General features: G+C 30.0%; 1 protein-coding gene across 1 annotated transcript; it reads right to left on the bottom strand.

The window, feature by feature from the left end:
• Window positions 1–477: 477 nt before the first annotated feature.
• Window positions 478–717, bottom strand: BDBG_17222 (uncharacterized protein; the record flags this gene model as incomplete). Its single annotated transcript, XM_031724995.1, has 1 exon — window positions 478–717. The coding sequence occupies one exon, from the start codon at window positions 715–717 to the stop codon at window positions 478–480; it is 240 nt and encodes a 79-aa protein (XP_031578825.1).
• Between the last annotated feature and the right edge of the window lie 19,767 nt (window positions 718–20,484).

The following is a 20,484-nucleotide window of genomic DNA, read 5'->3' as shown; positions in this document are numbered from 1 at the left end:
CTGATCACTGATGTATGTAAGAAGAATTAATATAAGAGAAAATAATCTTCTTTCTTAGCTTAGTTATAATTTTAGTACTAACTCAGATTGAATATCATTAATATATAAAAGTAAATAAACAATCTTGATTAATCTCTGTTATATTTCTTGAAATATATTAATATTATGAAAGAGAGTGTTATCAAATTGCATTATCAGATGATATTATTAAAAATATATTAATATTATGAATATCAATGTTGAAAAAATGTTGATACTTATACATTATAGTGACATGATAGTTAAATATATATATATATATTATTTCTGACATTGATAATTGATTACAACTTATACAATAATTTTTAAAAACTCAAAATTAATTTCAATTATTAACTAATAGTTACAAACTTATAACTAACTAATATAAAAAGAAAAAAACTTTTTCTACTCATTATCTTTCTTCTCTTTCTCATTCTTCTCATTATTCTTCATAATTCACTTCTTATTCTCATTCTTCTTCTTCTTCTTCTCATCTGAGATGATAACTATCTCAAAATCTCTCTCTGCTGCCTTCTCAGAGAAGAGTTTCTGCTGCTTTCTTTCAGCCAGGTCAATCTGTGCCTCAAAATCCCACATTTTCTGATCTGCTGTCTCGGGTTCCATCTCAGCAGCAAGCAGATTGATATGCTCAGAGAGCAGGACTGTCTTCTCAATGTTCTGAATTATGAAGTGCATTCAAGACCTGAACAAGGTCTCAATTCCCTTCTCTGCCAGCTTCTGCTAATCAATTAGAGAACAGAAGTATTATCAAAAATCATTATCTCTTAATAAAAAACTTATCAGTTTTGACTTCTTTATCTCTCACTTTAATATCTTCTCAATCTTCTTCTATCATTACTTATTTACAGCAATACTCTTCTTCTCTCTCTCTCTCTTTATCTTGGTCTCAAATCATTCTCAGAACTTCTTCTGATCTCATTACTGCTGTATAAAGCTCTTCACTATCTTCTTTTTCAATCTCTCACAGACAGTGTCATTTATATTATTTCTATACTTAGTTCAGTCTAAATCTATTAGAAGTATTACTTAAAATCATTATCATTCTACTCTCTTATAAAGTCTCTTCAAGATATCATAATGTGTCTTACAATCTGTCTTCTCACACTTGAACATCTTCTTCTTCTCTCTCTTCAATCTGTGACAGCACTCACGCGCCTTGATGGTTCACAGGACCGCAGAATATTTGAAGAAGAATGACATGATTGATTTTAATAAGTGTTGAGAAGAGAGTGAAGGCAGGCAATGATATAATAATAATGATGATAATAATAATAATGATGATGATAATGATGATAATAATAATAATAATGATGATAATAATGATGATGATGATGATAATGATGATAATGAAATGAGAAGTGTATCAGAATATATTATTGACTTATCAAACATAAAGAGATAAAGAAACTATTAACAGCTTTCAGAGATGTACAGAAACAGCTACAGTGTTGTATAGTAATATTATCTTCATTCAATACATGCACTATTGATATTCTTTGTATGCATTTATCATATAATCTATATCAGAGATACATGCAGAAAACAGATCTTTATTGCTAGAAAGAATGATTGCAGCAATTCTCTGTTTTCATATTATAAAGATAAGTTATTCTCATTTCTTTCTTCTCTCTTTTCTCTTCTTCTTCAATTCACCACTAAGTTCAAGCTAGTATAAAAACTATTAAAACACTCATAGAAACTCTCAAATTGAAGAGTATAGACTAATCAAATTTTAAATACAGATGAATTAAATTATATTCAATAATACTAATTATTCATTCTTCTCTTAATAAAACAACAGTCACATCTTTCCTCTCTCTCTCAAATGAAACATGGCTCGCGAAAAGCAAGTATCATATCAGGCCATAATGATCAACACAGCCCCAGCACACAGAACTGCATACATGCAGTGTGTGCTGAACTGAGAGACTGTATAAATTACAAACTGACAGCAGCATCTCAGAGAGAGCTGTGCAGTGTGAGAAAGCTATAACTCTCAGTTATGTATGCAGAGAATGAATCACTGCAGTAAGTGCATATGTATTATATGAAAGTAACACTTTTTGATAACACTCAGTCTCTGATATCATGAAAATAGAGTCTCTTTATAAGATTCATTTTTATTAGAAGTCAGAGAATCTTATATTCTTCAAGATCATCTTCACATGCCTTGTTCATGAAATTAATGAGAGAAATCATCAATTTCAGCATTCTGTTCTTGATATCATTTAAGTGACAGCAGAGTTCACCCTGATCATACTTTTTAAGTGTATGTTTTCTAATTATTCACATTTATACAGATATATACTGATTATTTATTAGATAATGTTAAGACAATGACTCATCACAGCTGTGTTACTCTCACTGTAAGAGATACATGATTGATAATAAACATTGCAAAGACTCTGAGAAGTAAGTATTTTAAGAGTGCTGCAGCTCTGTGACCTTGATTTTTTTTTTATTTTTCTTTTTTTGTTTTTTTCTTTTCCTTTTCTTTTTTTTCTTGTGTTTGTTTTGTTTTTTATTTTTTGTTTTTTTTTGTATTTTATGTTTTTTTCATAATTAAAATTATATGAATTATAATCTGTGTTCAGAAAAGTAATAATATTTGATAACACTCTCTGTTGAATTTTCAACAAATGAGTACTATGTTATGATATTATGTAAGTGAGAAATGATTTCATAGTCTCATTTGATGCCATTCTCAATAATGAGATCAGAATGAAAATGTGACTAAGAATTCAAACATATTCTTTATCTGAGACTAGATTTTTATTTGAAAAGTGAATCTGAGACCTTTAATATTTGAAATAACATGATTTGAGATCAATGTGATGAACACAAATCATGATCAGAAGTAATGCTTTTAGGCAACATGACAACTGTAAAGTTTGATCCTGGTTTCAGATATGTTTAAACGGCCAGTCTACTCTTAGTTAATATGAAAAAAGATGCTTTCTCAAATACTATTTTCAAGATTGAAATTCTGAAGAGAAGAAAGAAGAAAGAAATAGAGAAATAACAAGTTCTTGAAATACAGAAACTTGAAAAAGCAACTAAGATTCTTGAAAAGCAGTGTCTGAGTGAGATAAATGAAGAAGTTCTGTTAATTCTTCATACTCAGACTAGATAACTACAGAAAGTGATCAAGTTCAAACTTGGAATTTCAAACACAGTTCTAAAAACTTTGAAAATTTCTAATACAATCACTGACTCTTCAGTTTGCTCTTCTTTCTTTTCTACTTCTTCTTCTTCTTCTTCTTTAAATCAGAAGAAAATATATGCTCAAGCAGCTGAATCTGCTGTCTCTAAACCTGCTGTCTCTAAATCTGCTGTCTCAAAACCTGCTCAAAATTCTGAGAAAACTGAGAAGAATACTGCTCATACTTCTATTGATAGAAGAGTGAAGAAAAAAATGCAAAAAGAGAAAAATTCTCAAATCTTCAGAAATAGAAGACTTATTCTCAAAGTCTCAAATCAGAACATCTTGCAGAGAAATAAGCTAAACTCAAATCTCATTTTCAGAATTAGAAATGAAATCAATCAGCAGTTCTTTTCTCAGTTAATAACTGATATTGAAGTTGAAAAATCAGTTATAGCTTCAATTAAGTCATTCTTCTTTGAAAACTTCATCATTCTAATCACAATGCCTGAATTCAGTGCAGAATTCCTTATTCAGAATAAGAATCTCTGAAAATCAGTAGTAAAATCTCTGTTGAACACAACAATTCTATCTGAGAGAGATGAAAAGTGAGATAAATTCATTCTTCATAATATTTCAGTTGAAATCTTTGACTGTGAGAAAGGAATGCTACTTCTTAAAAATGAATTGAAAGAATACAATTCTATTCAACTGAGAAAAGAGTCTATATGACTTAATTCAATTGAGTTCAGACAGAGTAGAAGAAATGTCTCTGTTCTGATATATATAAAGATACTTGAACAATCAAGAATCTCTGAAGTAGAAGTAGCAGATTTGAAAATGAGAGTTCATGAATACAAAGACTCAAGAATGAATCTCAAAGCTCAAACACAGTGTTCAAACTGTCAAAGATATGAACACTCTGCAATCTCTTATTTTAGAGACTCAAAATGCGCATTCTGTACTAGAGATCACAAAACTAGTGAGTATAAATGTGAAACATGCTTAAAAAGAGATGAAATATGTCAATATACTCTGCTTAAGTGCTTCAATTGCAAAGAAAAACATGCATCTAGCTCAAAAGAATGTGTATTTACTTCAAAAACTCAGAAGAACTGAAGAAAAGGTGAAGCTCAAAGTGAATCTAAAACTGAAGAGAAAAGTCAAGCTAGTAAATCTGTAACTGTAAGCTTAAAAAGAAGAAATTCTTCACTATCTAGATCTTCAAACTTTAATTCTTCAGCTAAGTGTAAACAGAATTTGAATTCTCAAACTTCTGTTAAGATTAGAGAATTGAGAAATAACTCTGATAATAAACTAGATATAATGTAAGCAGTTGAGATTCCTACTTTTCAAAATAGTTATAATCTACTATCTGATGATAGAGATTAGATTCTACTCTATCTCTACTCTCTCTTAGTATGAATATACAACAAAAACAATAAAAAAAGTTTAAAAACTCTTCAAAAATCATATTTATTTAAAATAATGTGAATAGAAACTCAAATTGCATTTATTCTTGTCTTCAGATTACATTTAAATAAAATGTTGACTTTGTACTTCTTCAAGAATCAAACTTTGATACTGAGTAAAAGTACATTATTTCTCATTCAAGCTATTACTACTTTCTTTCTGAAAAATCTGAGATAAAATCAAGAGTAGTGATCTATGAGAGAAAAAGATCAAGATATCAATTTAATTTGAGATTTGATATCATATCTGACTCTGATATTCTAGTGAGTGATATTATAGATAAAGAGAATAAGTTTGATACTATTCAACTTATAAATATCTATAATGAAAAGTCATTGAAAGAAAACAATAATATCTGAACAATTAATAGAGGATTTTTAAATATAACTCTCTTAAAAAACTCTATAATTGCAGAAGACTTCAATACCCATTATCTCTAATGAAACTCAGAGTGCACAAGAGCAGTAAGAGCAGATAAACTGATTAAATGAACTTTTAAACATTCAATAGATTTAGTTAACAAGTCTGATTAACAAACATTCTTTAGAAAAGATATGAAACAGAAATCTATTATAAATCTAACTTTTATGTTATAAAATCTAATTGAAAAAAGACTTATAAACTGATTTATTAATTCAAATGAAATCTCAGAATCAGATTATAAGATCATTCAATTTGATATTGAACTGAGTGAAAAACAAAGAAGTGAAAATCCTCTTCTCTCTAATCAGTATAACTTTGAAAAAGCTGATTGAAAAGCAGTTGAAGAAAGAGTAAAACAGCTGAAATCTGAAAGACAGAGTGAGCTTTATTAAAATCAAAGTCAAGATATCTTAAATAAAATGCTTGAGAATAGAGTAAAGCTGATTACATCTATTCTTCTAACAAGTATTGAAGAAAATATTTCAAAGAAAAAGTCTTCTGAGTATTTCAAACCTTGATGAAATGAGAATATCACTTCTAAAAGAAAGTAATTAGTCACTGCTAAGAGAGATTGAAAGAATAACTTAATATCTGATGAAGAGTTCAAAGCTATTTGAAATGAATATTTTTCAGATATTAAAAAAGTCAAAACAGATTGCTGGAACAAATTTCTTGAAGAAGCATAAGAAAAAGAATGTGACGGGCTGCGCCCGATCAATTATATAGACTATTTCATTACACTTCATAGATTCTTCCATTTCTGATCGCCGATCCGCGGCCGCTACGAACGCGCGTAGTGTATGCTCCGATTCTCAGCCATTTCCAATTGCTGATTCTCAGCCACTACAAACACGTGTATATTCTTCCACCCCGAAGCTTCACCGCGTACACCATTATATACATGTATAAATATTCATCTCAATTGCTGATTCTCGCACTTTCTCTTTCTTTGCTTCTTTAATGTTTTTATCTTTGTTATATAAGATCTATCAATATCATACTGATCTATTCAGCATAGATCTCTTACACTATAAAAATGTTCATTATCTTCTTATTAGAAAATGATTATTCATATATTGTCTTCTTATCAGAAACAATTACTCATCAAGAGATATTCAAACATGTAATAATGCATAAGAAAGAGAAACACAGTTAAGCAGACACTGAGTTCTTAAATAGTTCTCAGATAGAAGCTTACTCATCAGTCACTCTGACTCTGTAACAAGATCTTATGAAGAGAGTAAGATTTTATAAAAGAATATCAGTGAAAGATCTGAGAGTTCTAACACTCAGATATATGAGAATACAATTACACTTCTTCAGATTTCACAGATATCACATATCTGACAATTGATATAATCATGTTTAATGATAATATGAAACTCTCAAATGTGAGTATAGACATAATGTCACAGTGACTTCAAGCAATGTTGAAATTATAATAATAATAAATAGCTAATATGCATGCAACTCAACAACTTCAATATGAAGAGATTTTATAATTAATTTATATAATTTCAATATCTACAGAATTGAGTACAAAAGTGCTGAAAGAATACTTAGATACTTCTATATATTTTAATACTTTCAATCTCACTCTCTACTCATTATAAAGAATGAAAATGCTTGTGAAACTAAGTGTAGATGAAGATATCATCAGTTTATTAACTAATTAAAATTGATATATCAATGAAAGATTGAAGAATCATATAAAACAGAAGTTTGATTCATGAATAAAAGCATGTGAATCAGTATTATAAACATCTGAAAATATTATAAAATATCTTGATATTCTGTTCTGAGACACTGTCATGTAACAGAAAGTATTAGATTAATTATAGAGCATCTGACAGAGAAATACTTCTCTTATAATATTCATCCCTGACTTCAACATTAAGATTCTAGAAGCAGATAATCAATCTTGAGAGAATCAAATAAAGATTAGAATGCTTAAGAAGACATTAACTTTCAAACTCTTACAGACTCTTATAAGTGTAGATGAAGACTAGACTTATGAAGGTAGACTGACCGTGTGACCGTGTCTGGGACCAGGACCAGATTTTTTGATAGTCTCATTACCAATTCGACTGATCCCATTACACGGTTTTAACATTAGATAGTAGTCTCATACTGTCCCAGTGAGACTTACTGTCTACTCTTGTCACATTTTCCAAATGAGACCATGATTTCCACTTCTCAATTTAAATTATTTTTATTGCTTTAAATGACTTTAAATCTCATTTGAGTGTTATCAAAAAGTGTTACTTTTTAAAAAATTAAAAATAGTCTAAAAAAAACCTTAAAATGTCTAAAAATAGTAACTTTATGCTAAGAATGAGACTAAATGGAACCAAATGGGACCACTTTCTCATTTTTTTCAAGTCATGGTTCCATTTTAAGATCTGATATATAGTCACTTTACATGTTTTTTTGATAGCCAGTCCCAGCGGGATTCACGCCAAGAAATGTATGGGACCAGACCAAATGGGACCAAACATGAAATTCATGGTCCCGGCGGCCAGTCTATATGAAGGCTTCTACACACAGCTTCAGACAATGAATGACTGTCTTATCAAGCTCAAGAATATACAGAACAGTAGCAGAAGACATTACATCTCAGCAACTCATACACCTGCACTGAGGAATAACAATGATACAGATGCTATGAATTGAGTAGACTCAAATATCTACATATAAGCAAGAATCTTCACTGTCTGAATAGGCTTCTGAATTTCTGAGATCACTCTTAAAGAAGTTACTGATCAATGTTGATATGAAGTATGCATTAACTGTAACTGATTAGAATACATCACTTTCAACTGCTGATTGACCTATGTGTCTTCACACTCAAGAGAAAGACTGACATCTTCTCAATCAAAAGAAAGATCAGTGTCTTCTTATTTAAAGAATGAATCAGTGCCTGTCTGTGTCAATCACATTGCAGTGAAGAAAGATTCAGAAGATAACTATGAGAATACTCTGATGAAACAGAGAAAAGATTAACTTCTATTCAAATTTGTAAACAGGAGCTTGAAGAGATCAGATGATAACAATTTAAAGAGAAAATAACAATGAATACAATTCTTGTATCTACTGTGATTGATAACATGTATAATATGAAAGCCATGATAGACAGCAGTCTATGTCACTATGTAATGATAAAATCTTCAGTTGTAAGACATCATAACCTTCAGTGTATTCTCTTATTAAGATCTCAACTTCTCACAGAGTTTGATGATTCAAAAGACATTTGTATCTGTTACATGATAAAGCTGATCATAGATGTGAGAGGACATTAATATGAAGATGCCTATGCATATGAAGTTGATAATCTTGATTATAATCTTATGTTAGAACTTGCCTAGCTATCTGAATAAGGCATCTTATTGAATGCTCAAAACAGAAGCTTGATATTCTCTAACAATGACAGGATTCATGAGAATGACATTCACAAGACTATGAATCTGACACAGATCTCTGTCAATGCCTATGAAATGCTCAGAAAAAGAAGTCACTGAAAGAATTACTGATAGTAGAATCATGTATCAATCTATTCTGTCAGTCTGACTGATATTAAAAAGGCTCTAGAAAAGTTATTCTGCATTATAATAACAGATTCTTGTATAAAACTTTCTCAACAATATCATGAATATCTAGATGTCTTCTGACAAGATAATAATGCTACAAATCTACCTCTCTTACAAGGTTCAGAAGTGAATCACAGTATCAAGTTGAAAAAGAAGAATGATAAGAACTCTGAATTATCATGAAGCTCTCTTTATAATATGTCTTGAGATGAACTTCTTCTTCTCTGAAAGACACTCAATGATCTGTTAGATAAGAGATTTATATGTATTAGTAACTCTTTCACTGCAGCTTCTATTCTCTTTGTAAAGAAGTTAGATAAAGAACTCTGATTCTGTGTGAACTACTGAGGTCTGAACAGATTGACAAAGAAAGATTGATATCTCTTATCTCTTATCAATGAAACTCTAGCATGAATTAGATGAGCTCAATGATTTACAAAGCTAGATATCATTATCATGTTTCATAAGATTTTTATCACTGAAGAAGATAAATGACTTACAGTATTTTGAACATGTTATGATCTCTTTGAATGAATAGTCACACTCTTTGAGCTAACTAACACTCTCAGTATATTTCAGAAGTATATCAACTGAGCACTCTGAGATTTTCTAGATGAGTTTATATCTGCTTATCTAGATAATATTCTCATCTTCACTGATGAATTCAGAAAAGAATATCAAGAGTATGTATAAAGAATATTACAATGACTACAAGAAGCAGAACTATCAATTAATATTAACAAGTATGATTTTGAAGTTAAGAGTACTAAATACTTAGGTTTCATCATAGAAGCTGATAAGAAGATTTGAATGAATTCTGAGAAGATCTCTGTTATTCTTGAATGAAAAGCTTCATATACTGTGAAAGATATACAAAGCTTCATTGAATTCACTAACTTCTATCAGTGATTTATATAAAACTTCTCAGATATCACAAGATCATTTACAGATCTCACTAAGAAAGACTCAGTATTTCAATAATCAGTGAACACTGAAGCTGTATTTACACAGATAAAGAAGATATTCATTAATACTTCTCTACTGATAATATTCAATTCTGATTGTGAGATAGTTGTTAAAGCTGATTTCTCTGACTATATAACAGAAGAAGTGATATTATAATATGATAATGAAGATGTTCTACAATCATGTATCTTCATATCTAAGAAACTGAGTTCTGCTGAATGCAATTATAAGATCTATAATAAGAAACTTCTCACAATTATACACTGTTTAGAAGAATAGAACTCTGAACTGCAAAGTGTCTCTGAATTTGAGATAATCACAGATTATAAGAACCTCAAATACTTCATGACTATCTGTAAACTTATTAAACAACAGATATGATGATCTGAGTTCTTAAGCTGCTTTTATTTTATAATACACTACTGTTCTGACAGCTAGAACTTGATGACAGATACTCTCTTATAATGAGAGTAAGATGTATTATCTGATGTAACAGATACTTACTGAATGAACTGAGAGCATCAGCTCTTGAACCTGAAGATACTAGTTAATCAAGATGAAACAGTTCATGACACTATACATACTTCTTTAATTAGAACTATACATGCTTCTTCAGTTAGAACTGCTATTGATATCTTCACTTTCTCTACACTGAATAAACTGTGATATACAGCAGCTCAGACAGATGAACTTCTTCAGACTCTTACTGAAGCAGTATATTAAGAAGTATCTGAATTTTCTTCAGAACTACATAGAAGCATAGATATCTCAGAATATTCAATTAATGATAATAATACTCTATAATTCTGTAAACAACACTGAGTCTCTCACTCTGAATTCTTACACACTCAGATAATGTAAGAGATGCATGATTTATATATAATCAGTCATTCAGACTGTGAATAACTGTATAGAATAGTCTTCTGAGAGTTCTACTAATCTGAGATATTAAATAGCATCAGATACTTCATCTGAAACTGCAATCACTGTTCTTTCATTATCTTATGAAAGAATTGTAGAAAAGATCTATTAAAATCACTCAATATCTCTAATAGAATTTGATAAGATGTAGTAATTAACTTCACTATTGATTTATCTGAGAGTAAGAATTGTAGAAACATTCTGATCATTGTGAATTGATTAAGCAAAGATATTGTAAGGATAAGTGCTCGCAGGTGATTATCCAGGTGTTTGCAGCTTGGTGTGATATGTACTGTTAACTACTAGAAGTATTCACAGTAGAAAGATAAAATGTAGAAGTCAAATGTATAATAGCATTCAAGCTGAGTTATGAATAGTATTCATGAACTTCAGTCTATATAGTTGTATGTAGTCAAGGGCTGCTAGCTCTATTGATTATATAAGAGATAGAAATAGAGATAAAGAATCTGTGAGAAGTGAGATTTCTTATATATTTCTTCCTCTCTAAGGCTTCATCTGTGAAGTCTTTCACTGAGTGACTTCATAGAATCAGCTCAGCACTGCAGTGATACTCACTAAAAACTCTTTATATCTATAAAAAATCTCAGTGAGGAAAAATCCCTTATTACTGTGAAGAGAAAAGAGTCTGTCACTCAGTTTCTTATTTCATAAAATTCTTTATAATCTACAGATTCTTCTCTGACTATCATACAGATTCATCTCACATCTTTTATATAGAAGAGTTTCAGTTGACTCTCAATTATTTTTATAAGATTCTTATGTGATTATCACACAGATTCATCTCACAGATGAATCACTCTCTGTGAGATCACTCTTATCAAAGAGAAGCATTTATAAGTTAATCTTTCACTCATTCTTACAAATCATTGTTCTTTGATACTATAGAATTGTGAGAAATTTTCCATTCTTTCATCAACTCTATAGAATTATAGAATCAAGAATAAGATATCTGCAGTCTGCAATCATTTTTTATAGTTATATAGAAAGATTCAGATCTGTGATTCATAATTACTCTTATTTACTAGAGTAATCTGACTGTTCTATGAGATCACTTACAGTGTAAGCAAACCTCTCTAGAGTAGTATAAATATCTCAGATCTATTTATAAAATCTCATCTTCTTTTCTCTTTTTCTATAACAGCTTTCATTCTTATAAACTATGAGTATTCTCATTCATCTGTGAAGTGTTTTCACTCAGATGACAGAGAGAGAGTATTTCTGACAATATTTATATATTAATTCAAGAACTTTTCAAGAATAAAAAATTTTTTCAATTTTAATATCTTCATAACAATGTCTGGCTGCTGCTGAGCTTCTTATAAGTATCTTCATAACTTCTCTAATTACTTTTTACTGACTGATGAAGCAGAGACATCACTGCTTATAATAGTATCTTTATTTCTCTCAGTCTTGTCACTGCATCTGATCTTCAGATCAGCAGCTAACTTCATATTTTTCTCAGATCAGCTTCTGACTTCAAGCAGTGCAATCTCTCTCTTTACTGTAAGTCTTCTTATAAGTAATTTCTTACAGATTCTAGCTGATAGTTCTTATGAAGCTCTCAGTGTTATCAGTGTCTTCTACAGCTCTGCAGGTCTACAACTACTCTCTTTCTGTTCATACAATCTCTGATCAGACATATGCAAATATGCCTAGGTTTTCTATCAATGATTCTCACACTGCAGCGCATTTCTGCAATTTCATTGTTAATGAGAGATGAGTTTCTGAGTATCTGCAAAATTCAGGTAATCAAGGCAATATGAATGCTATAAATTCATGATAGAAGTTGATCTGAGCAGATGAGCTCTCTCTTCACATCTTAATTATTTTCAGACTGAATACTTCAGCACAACTGAAGAAGCAGATACAGCTTTATAAGAAATATCTGATCACATGTGCAGATGACTAGCTCTTAAGACTCTGTCATAACTGTATATACTCTGATATTCAGCTTCTCTGAAGTCTGTGCATTTCTGACAGTCTTCATATTAAATGTAATAATTATCTGTATCACAGACATAATACTCTCTGCTTCTTTAAAGAAAGAAATTAGTAGTTATGAGAAGATTAAGTGTTATAAGTGTTAAGAGTGTGAATATGAGTTTTCTTTATTTTTTCTTTATTAATCTCTAAATTGTGTTTATGATCCTGTTTATTTTCTTATTTTTTAGCTTTAATAAGAGCATAATTTCTTCTTTTCTTATATACACTGTGAACTGTTCATCTCAGTAGAAACTCATCATCTTATAGACTAGAACTTATAAATGATAGTATTAATATCTTTATCATAATCAGATTCTTAGCAAAGACTGTGTCATTCTGACTTATCAGAATTTATAGTATAAAAGTCATATCTCAGCTTCTGCAGATATCTTATCTATCTAAATGATTCTTAAGTGAACTTATTCATCTTGTCAAAATATTCTTATCACTGAATCTTGAATCAGAGCTTATAATCTCACTTCTCTGAGTTAATAATCTCTTTGATCTGATATTCTCTTTCACTTTCTAGTACTTTACAGATAAAGTGATGAGTCACAGAGTTCTCTTCTAAGAATTTCTTATATTTACAGAGTAAAGAGACATGAAAAATATTATATATCTACAACTCAAGTGACAGTTTTAATCTATAGAATTATAAGCTAACTTTCTTTATAATCTTATAAGACTCTGTCTGTAGAAGATTCAGCTTCTTACTAGATCTCTGTATAATAATATTTTCTAGACTTAGTCAGACTCTATTATCTTTCTTAAAACTCTTTATAATATGCTTAGAGTCATAGTATCTCTTCTGATACTCTTAAGTCTTTCTCAAGAATTCATGAGCTTTCTTCTGAATCTTCTGAATTCTCTCAGTCTGTTCACAGACATTATTACACTCTATAGTGTACTCTTGCAGATTTATCAAGATTATTCACAGATAAGTCTCAGTGAGTATTTTAAAGAAGATTTTATCTATGCTAGCATGCTTTGAGTTATTATATATAAACTCTATGAGTGATAATCAATACACTCAGTCATTCTGATTATAATTAACAAAGTATTATAGATACTGTTTCAATATACTTATCAGATATTCTGTCTAATCATCTGTCTATTAATGAAAAGCTGTACTTAGATCTTGTGAGATCTTCAGTATAGTTATCAGATCAGATCAGAACTCTTCTACAAAGATTAATTCTTTATCTGAGATAATATTTATAGATAATTCATATAACTGAATCACATTGCAGACAAAGATATAAGTCAAATTCTTTGACTTCAAGTTCTTACAGATGAATATAAAGTGTGTCATCTTAATAAAGTAATTCACTATCATCAGCACACTATCAAAGCAGGCATTATATATATTCTTGCTTTCAGAGAGGCTTATAAGAGCATTCATTTCTAGCTGTTCTCAGGATTCTTATAGAATGAGTAGAGAAGTAAGTTCTTTATATAATCTGAATCACACTATCTGTGAATTCTGATAAACAGTATAAGAATTCACTATCTTCTTTATAAGTTCTTGTATCTTCAGTCAGAAGTATTTTCTTATAAATAACTCATGAGTTCTAGTATCTATAAAATGACTCACTAGAGAAGAGTCATGATGCCTTTTAATGAGTTCTATATATAGAAACTCATTCATAGATATATAAATCTAACTCTCTCTTTATAAGAGATTATTTAAGTCTCTTTAACTCTTTATTTCTGCAGAATTAATCTCTGCTGTGAGCAGTTTCTGAATATACTGAGTATATTTATTCTTCAGTTGCAGTTCAGACAATCTGAATAGAAGATCTTATAAAGACTTATACTCTGTTTCTTCTTACATCAGGTCTTTCACAGCACTTCTTAAAGTCTGTAAATTCTTCAGATTATAGATACTCTCTTTAAGAATTCTTATAGAGATTCTCAGAGTGTTAACTCTCAGTATTATAGAGAGTAGTTATACAGACTTCTCTTCTCTCTCTTCTCTCTTCTCTTATAAAGAATTGAGAGACTCTTCAGTTAATCTCTTTATAATACTCAGTTCAAGCATTTTACAAAGCTTTTCTGTCTTCTCTAGCTTCTCTGTATCTGTTGTTCTGATCTTCTTAATATAGTCTGATCTGTGAGAGAGTCTATTCACTGAGTTCTTAGTTCTCTTGATATATTCTATCTTGAATCAGAACTCACTCAGTCTCTGAGCTCAGTAAACCTGCTGCTGTGAGAGTTTCTTGATTAAAGTAAACTATTACAAGCTATTATGATCAGTTCTAACAGTAATCACTGTTACAAGACTCTTAAAGTAGTGACATCAGTGACAGAAGAATTTCACTATTATAAGAAGCTTCTGATTATAAATATTATAGTTGATCTTCACAGATTATATCTTCTATAAGAAAAAGATCACTGAAACCCAGTTCTCATTTAACTGTAGTTATAAGACTATTTCTGAAATTATAAAGAAGAAGACATCTGTCTTCAATCTGATTAAGAGTAAGAGATTAAAGTGAAACAGTATCACTATATCTGTGAATATCTATTTCAATCTTACAAAGATCTTATAAGCTTCTAGAATAAGAAAGTTCTCACAGTTCTCTCTTCTTAACAATCTTTTTATTCTCTGTTTATAGAATAACTTCTTCTTATTTTCATTCTTCAGTATGTCTGTAAGAGTTAAGAAGATTCTTATAAATATAAAGATAAACTGTCTATAGAAATTTACAAAGTTCAGAAAGATCTGAATCTTATAAATACTAGTTAACTCTGATCATGATAGAATAGTCTTAACTTATAAAGATTTCATCTGAATATTATCTATAATAATTATATATTCTAGAAAATTAATTCAGCAGGCACTGAAGTTATACTTTATAAGCTTAATATACAGTTCTATCTTATCTAAGATCTTTAACACACTTTGTATATGCTCAGTGTATTCTTTCTTCTTCATAGAGTACATCATCACATTATTCAGATATATTATTATGAAGATATTTAGATATGTATGAAGTGTTTTATTAATAAAAGACTGAAAGACTGCAGAGACATTAGTCAGATTAAAAGACACTATTAGATATTCAAATAATTTCAGTGCAGTTCTAAAGACAGTCTTTTATTCATTCTCAGACTGTATTCACAGCTATGTATATATATTAATCACATTCAGTTGTGTGAATATAACAGCTTTTATAAGACAGTTGATCACATTCTCAATCAGAGATAGAGAATAGCAGCTCTTTATTATCTTAAAGTTCAGATTACAGTAGTCTATATACAATCTGAGATCTTTATTCTTCTTCTTTACAAATATCATAGAGACTTCTGTGAAGGTCTGTGAAGATCAGATAAAGTCATTCTTCAGATTCTTCTTTACATAGATCTATAAGATCTCTGTCTCATAGTGAGAGAGCTTATAGATTAGTTCTTAGAAGAGTTTCTACTCTTCTATCAAATCTATTATCAGATTCTTCTTATAATAAGAAGAAAGCTCAGCTGTCTTTACTAAGCTGAATATCTCTATAAGATCTCAGTATTTCTCTAATATCTGAAGCTCAGTTTTCATGATCACAAGATTCTCAGACACTTATAAAGTCATTATATAGATAAGCTTATCTTCTCTAATCAACTCTACAGCATTAACTAATTCTATCTTCATAAGTAAGTCTGCTAATACTGATTGAAAGTATAAACCTGACTTATGAACAGCTATGTATGAATTGTGTCTTTGAAGTTATATAAGTCTTAAGTACATATTATCTGTGATGTCTGCAATAATCACAGTTTCTGTAAATCTTCTTCAGATTTCAGAGAGATCTTACAATTCAAAGATAATTCTTATAAGTCTCTCAGCTCTCAGATCTGAGTTCTCACACTCTGCTTATTATAAGAGTAGATTCTCAGTTTTCATCATTCAGCTCATTCACTCTGTGAGCTTTAGAGACACTACAGTGACCTGAGATTCTGAGTCTATTAATACTTTTTATACTTGTAGAGCAGCAGTACTGCAGTGTGATCTCTTCTCATAAGTAAGTATTTTTATCAGAGAAGTAACAGATTCAGATATCAGCTTTAAGACTTTTAAGAAGACTGTTACTGACTCTGTCTATAACTTCTCAAATTTCTATTTTAATTTATTCAGACAGTTTGTGTGAAGATGTTCTGATTTAGAACAGATAAAGCAGAGTCTCTTTTTCTTAATCTTTCTATTATATACTCTGTTTGTAAAAGCTTGTAAAGCTCTTTCTCTCTACTTAGTAGTCAGATATAAATCTCTCTATATCTTATTATCTTTTTCTGATAAATCTGTTCTCTGTTATTCTGACTCTTACAGAGCTGATTAATGATCTGCTCTTTATAAGTCTGTGACTCTCACAGTGATCTGTAAGCAGTGAATGAGAGTTATTAGTTTCTTCAGAGTCAAGAACTTAGAGTCTTACTCAATAAGCTTATTCTATATATTTTTATTCAGTCTCTTTATGAATATCATCATTCAGGTCTTGTTTTAGAACTCTATTTTTACAGATCTCAATTTATATCATAATTCTATAAAGCACTGTGAGTAGTCTTCATCAGATTTCTTATCTCTTTTTCTAATATTGATGATTATAGCTCAGATATTCTTTATTCAGTTTATAAAGTTTCTCAACTTATTCTCTAGATAGGTCTTGAGAACAGATCAGTGAGATCTCTTATAATCATTCTCTAGATAATTCAGTCAGTTCTTGACTTCAGTGTAATAGAGATCTGTCATTATATAGATAACAGCTTCTTTATCTTTTATATTACATAGTCAAGCTTGTGAGTCAATTTCAAATACAAACTTATAAAAGCTTTTATAGATTGTGATTTGATAAGTAATCTTAAGTAATCACAGCTTAAGAAAGTTTCTTTTTAGTTTATAAGTATCTCTGAAGATCATGTTTAGAGACTCAGTTCAAGAGTGTTTACAGATAGTAAGTATTTCTTATAGAAAAATAGCTTAATCTTACAGAAGATGCTCAAGAATATTCTTCACTGAGATTGATTTATTCATAAGTTCAGAGAGTTTCTCTATCACAGATGTAGAGAATAATGTTCTGTGAGTGATTAATAAGTTCTCTGAGACTTCTTTTATAAGAGCTATTCATGATTCAGATGACTGCTTCTGAGTGTCTGCAGTAGAGTTCACAGAGATTGAAGCATATAAGTTTCTAGTTCTTTCAGTTATAACAGATTATTGCTGACTGACTGAGCTTGAAATATAAGAATAAGTGCTCACAGATGATTATTTGAGTATTTGCAGCTTGATGTGATATATACTGTTAACTACTAGAAGTATTCACAGTAGAAAGATAAAATATAGAGATCAAATGTATAATAGTATTCAAGCTGAGTTATGAATAGTATTCGCGAACTTCAGTCTATATAGTTGTGTGTAGCCAAGGGCCGCTAGCCCTATTAATTACGTGAGAGATAGGAATAGGGGTAAAGAATCCGCGAGAAGCGGGATTTCTTACAGATGTAATATTGAAATCTTATAATAAGATGAATACTGAATAAGTCACTGAAGCTTTTCTACAAAGCTCATTCTATCAGATATATGAATTGCTGAGATCTATTGTATCAGATCAGAGCTGTCAATTTATAAGCACTCTCTGAACAAGAATCTGTCAAGTTCTCAAGATTATATACTGTCTATCAACTGTCTATCATCTCAAGAGTGATGATATGTCAGAATAGATAATTCAGATCATGAAGAATTATCTTTATAAGTTCTACAATCACTTATAAGATGATTGATATAATCTTCTTCTATATGCAGAGATTGCTATCAACAGTTAAGATACTATTTCAACAGATATAAGTCTGTTCTTTCTTATATATAAATATCATATAAAAGTGTTGAATCTTCTAGAGATTACACAGTTCATATCAGATCTTCACAGTCTGATTCAGATCACTGATAATATAGTAATGAAGCTCTGAGATGCCTGTGATTGAGCAGAGATCTTCATGACAACTGTGAAACAAGATCAAGAAGATCAAATCAATGTTCATCAAGACTCTGCTAAATAATATAAGATACAAGATCTGATATGATTGAATCTTAAGAATATATGAATCACACATTTATCTTATACACTAGATTACTGCCATATCAGATATAAAGTGATAGAAGTTCTAGATAGTCATAACTACTGTCTTGACATATTATCAGAGATTCATAATATATTTCATACAAGCTTGCTTCACTGTGCTGTCACTGATCTATTCTCTTCTCAGCTGACTTCTGACTGACAGCTGCCAGACATCATAGAAGAAGATAATGAGCTTGAGTGAGAGATTGAAGATATTCTCAATGAGAGATCTCACAGTTGTAATCAATAATATCTTGTGAAATGAGTTAACTATGATTAACTGACCTGAACTCTGAGTTCTGTATTATCTGAAACAGTGACTCTTGACTGATCAGAACTGCTTCTGAAAAGAGAGGACTAATGTGACAGGCTGCGCCTGATCAATTATATAGACTATTTCATTACACTTTATAGATTCTTTCATTCTCAATCACTGATCTGCAGCTGCTACAAACGCGCATAGCATATACTCTGATTCTCAGCCATTTCCAATTGCTGATCCTCGGCTGCTATGAATGCGTGTATATTCTTCTGCCCCGAAGCTCCACCGCGTATGTCATCACATACACATATAAATATTCACCTCAATCACTGATTCTCACACTTTCTCTTTCTTTCCTTCTTTAACATTTTTATCTTTGTTATATAAGACCTATCAATATCATACTAATCTATTCAGCGTAGGCCTCTTACAAAGAAGTTTTTAAAACCTTCAACTATACTAAAACAAGAAGTGTAGCAAAGCTTTCAATCTTAGAATATGAATTTCAGAATGAATTGTATACAGCAAACTCTTTTAAGAAAAAATGTCAAGCTTTTATAAGAATTCTCTTTCAAAACTCATCACATTTAGAAGAGGAGAATATGTCATTTCATGAATATATTGATGAAAATAACTGGGAATGATCTGAGCTTACATATGATGAACTAGAGTCAGTAATATTCTTAAGTTCAATTAAAACTGCTGCAGGGCCTGATTCAATTAATCATTTAATTATTCAAAACACATATTTCTACTTGAAGAATGAATATTTTGAGCTCTTTTTCAATCTCTTAAAAAATAGTTATTATTCTGAATACTGAAGAGAAGCTACTGAAGTAATCTGTGTAAAATCTAATAGAAAAGCTTCAATTTCTAAGTTAAATAGAGTAATATCTCTGTTAAACTGTTTAAGAAAAGTTCTAGAAAAGTTAATAGCTACTAGATTATCTTTTATAAGCTCTATTAGTGATTCTCTTCTATTTAATGAATAAATAGAAGATAGAAAACAATGTTCTGTAATTAACACTATTCTCTCAGTTATTCATAATATTCAAGTAGTAAAGTATGAAGACCTGATCTCAACTGCAGTTTTTATTGATATAAAAGATACATTTGATCATGTTTCAAAGTCTAAGATGATTCAAACTTTGAAGATGTTAAAACTGCCACTTTCTCTAATAAAATGAGTTAATTATTTCATATCTAAAAGAATTATACAACTATTCTTTGATGAAAGAAAACAAGATAAAACTGAGATAAAAATAGAAGTATCACAAGAATCTTTAATCTCATCTGTTTTATTTGCAATATACACTGCATATCTATTCAAGAATAGTGAGATGAAAATAGTGAGATCTTCAAGTTATATAGATGATATTGATTTACTCTACAGTTCAAAGACAATCAAAGAGAATTTAAAAGTAATTAAGAAAGCAGTAAAGAAAATCTTTGTTAGAGCAGATATCAATCTAATTTAATTTGATATGAATAAAACTGAGTTAATTCACTTTTTTTCCAGATTTAATGAGAAAGAACTAAGTCTAACTCTTTTGAATAAAG

Source organism: Blastomyces gilchristii (assembly GCF_000003855.2).
Source record: "Blastomyces gilchristii SLH14081 genomic scaffold supercont1.10, whole genome shotgun sequence".
Classification (NCBI taxonomy): Eukaryota; Fungi; Ascomycota; class Eurotiomycetes; order Onygenales; family Ajellomycetaceae; genus Blastomyces; species Blastomyces gilchristii.
The sequence above is the reverse complement of the archived record's forward strand: the minus strand, read 5'-3'. Positions and strand labels throughout refer to the sequence as shown.